The sequence below is a fragment of the Triticum aestivum genome, chromosome 4B, assembly GCF_018294505.1.
Source record: "Triticum aestivum cultivar Chinese Spring chromosome 4B, IWGSC CS RefSeq v2.1, whole genome shotgun sequence".
NCBI lineage: Eukaryota > Viridiplantae > Streptophyta > Magnoliopsida > Poales > Poaceae > Triticum > Triticum aestivum.
In genome coordinates this window covers 1,360,344-1,362,388 of record NC_057804.1, presented here as the reverse complement: position 1 = coordinate 1,362,388, position 2,045 = coordinate 1,360,344, and the positions used below count along the sequence as shown (strand labels likewise).

At 44.9% G+C, this 2,045-nt stretch overlaps 1 protein-coding gene across 1 annotated transcript; it reads left to right on the top strand.

Moving 5' to 3' along the window:
• The first annotated feature begins 270 nt into the window (after window positions 1-270).
• On the top strand, window positions 271-964 carry LOC123094126 (uncharacterized). Its single transcript, XM_044516191.1, has one exon. It carries the CDS (start codon window positions 321-323, stop codon window positions 687-689), a length of 369 nt encoding a protein of 122 aa, XP_044372126.1. The 5' UTR covers window positions 271-320; the 3' UTR covers window positions 690-964.
• Window positions 965-2,045: the final 1,081 nt, after the last annotated feature.

Here is a 2,045-nt window from a genome sequence, read left to right as displayed (position 1 = left end):
GAGATATTTTCAAGATGATCATAGTTAACGTGGAGGTTTCACTGGTGCCTCCAATTAGTATTGTCCAACAAACATTATTTGCTGAGTAGTACATATTTCTTCGTTCACGCATATTTCATGCATCCTACGCTTAATCATCACCTGTATCGTGTGTGTGCGTGCGCGGAGAAGCAACGGCAGGACACACCAAAAATGCAAGTCGGGTTTGGTACGCCACGCTAAGCCCTGCATGCCAAATCCCACTATCTAAACCATCTCTTATAAGTGAACAGCTCACCACACAAAACCCATCGATCGACCACCGCAAGCACAAGGGCAGGATGGCTACCACCACCAGCTCCACCGCCCTCCTCATCGCCCTCGTCGTCCTGGCCGGCCTCGCCGACCTGCACGCCGCCACAGCCGACCCGAGGCCCGTCCACGCCGCGGAACTCTCGGTGCCGGCATGGGCGGCCGGGCAGCCAATGACGGCCCCGGAGCTGGAAGGGATGATGGATTGCATGATGGGGTGCTGGACGACGGTGATGGGCTGCGTATTCGGGTGCATGGCCAAGCCCCCCGCCGACATGCCGGTCTGCTGGTTCAGCTGCGACCAGACCTACGTTATGGGCATGATCAAATGCGCCCTCACGCCCTCGCCGCCGGCACCGGCGCCACCCAAGCCGCCTGCCCCGCCCGCCCGGCCATAATACCGATCGAGACCTCCACCTCTAGACGCCGACAATCACCGTGCATGATACGTACCAGTGATATGTTATACGGGTTGATGACTAAAAACAAGACACATGAATATATCATACGAGCATATGATATATATGCTCTATCCATAACTCATCATAACTGTGTGATTGTGTTATGCACGTACCAGTTAGGTTGATCTTCCAACTTCATGTAATCCAATGATGGGTTGTGAGTTTCACCTGTATCTGCAATGAATTTTATATGTGTATATGTAATTTTTATATCTTCCTTCCTTTCGGTAATTCAACACTCAAATGACATAGCCTTGATACTTCCCTCGTTTTTATGTATTTTGCTGTAATGTACAGATTATAGCGACGTGTTGAATTCCATATTGCACGATTATAACAAAACATCGAGCCAGACTTGATTCACGAAACAAATGTTTTTTAGATATATGTATTTTCACTGGATGTGCATATAAAAAACTCGACCAATATGCACTAGCATATGTGGTATTTCTATTTAGGAAATCTGCTGAGCACCATTAGGTGTTCAGGACTTAAACCTGTCTATGACAATTTTCCATCGTCCGGGTGTGCGTGCCGAACGAGTGGATGACTAATCCATAAGCATAAGTCATGAAAAGGTAAATCATGTCTTCTCTGCTTATATTGAAAGTACCACCTTTACCATTTCATCAAACGAAAAGAAAACATGTGTGGCACAGCCATTCTATAAAACTATGATAGACCTACGAAAGCCAGATAAGTTGTTCTCCAAATGGATATAACAGGTAAACAAAAGTCGATTGATGCAACTTTTACCATGCTATTGTCTAATAGTTATTTACTCAACATATAATTCATTCAAGCAAATGATCAATAGCTGCTTATAGTTTGGAAACTTCTCCAGAAGTTAAATCAGTGGGAAATTATAGATGCATGTTTTTGTTTTTCTGGAAAACGCCCCAGATCTATCAATAAGGACAGGTGGTGATACAAAGCACCGCACAAAGATATGAAATTGTAGTTTTCCTAGAGATGCATGCTTTAAACTTGAACCTCCAATAGGTTTTCAAGGTAAACCTCCAATAGTTAGTTAGAAGGGCATGTGGAAGGCCGATGAAGCAAGAATTGTTTTGGAAGTTCCACCATATTGAGAGGAAGAGATAACTTCTCTATAGTTGCGATGGATAGCGGGATGGCTATGTAGTTGCGGTGAAACTCGACGCAGTTCTAGATCAGGGGGAGAAGTTTCCCTCTTCTTCTTCCTTTTTTAATTTTAAGGGAGCTGGGAAAATGAATTATCCGGAGAATGACTTGGACACCCAAAATGCTAGACTTACAGGGGGGATATCCTTC

Bases quoted from the DNA above. Each gene is read 5' to 3' on its own strand.
- LOC123094126 (XM_044516191.1), top strand. From the start codon at position 321: ATGGCTACCACCACCAGCTCCACCGCCCTCCTCATCGCCCTCGTCGTC.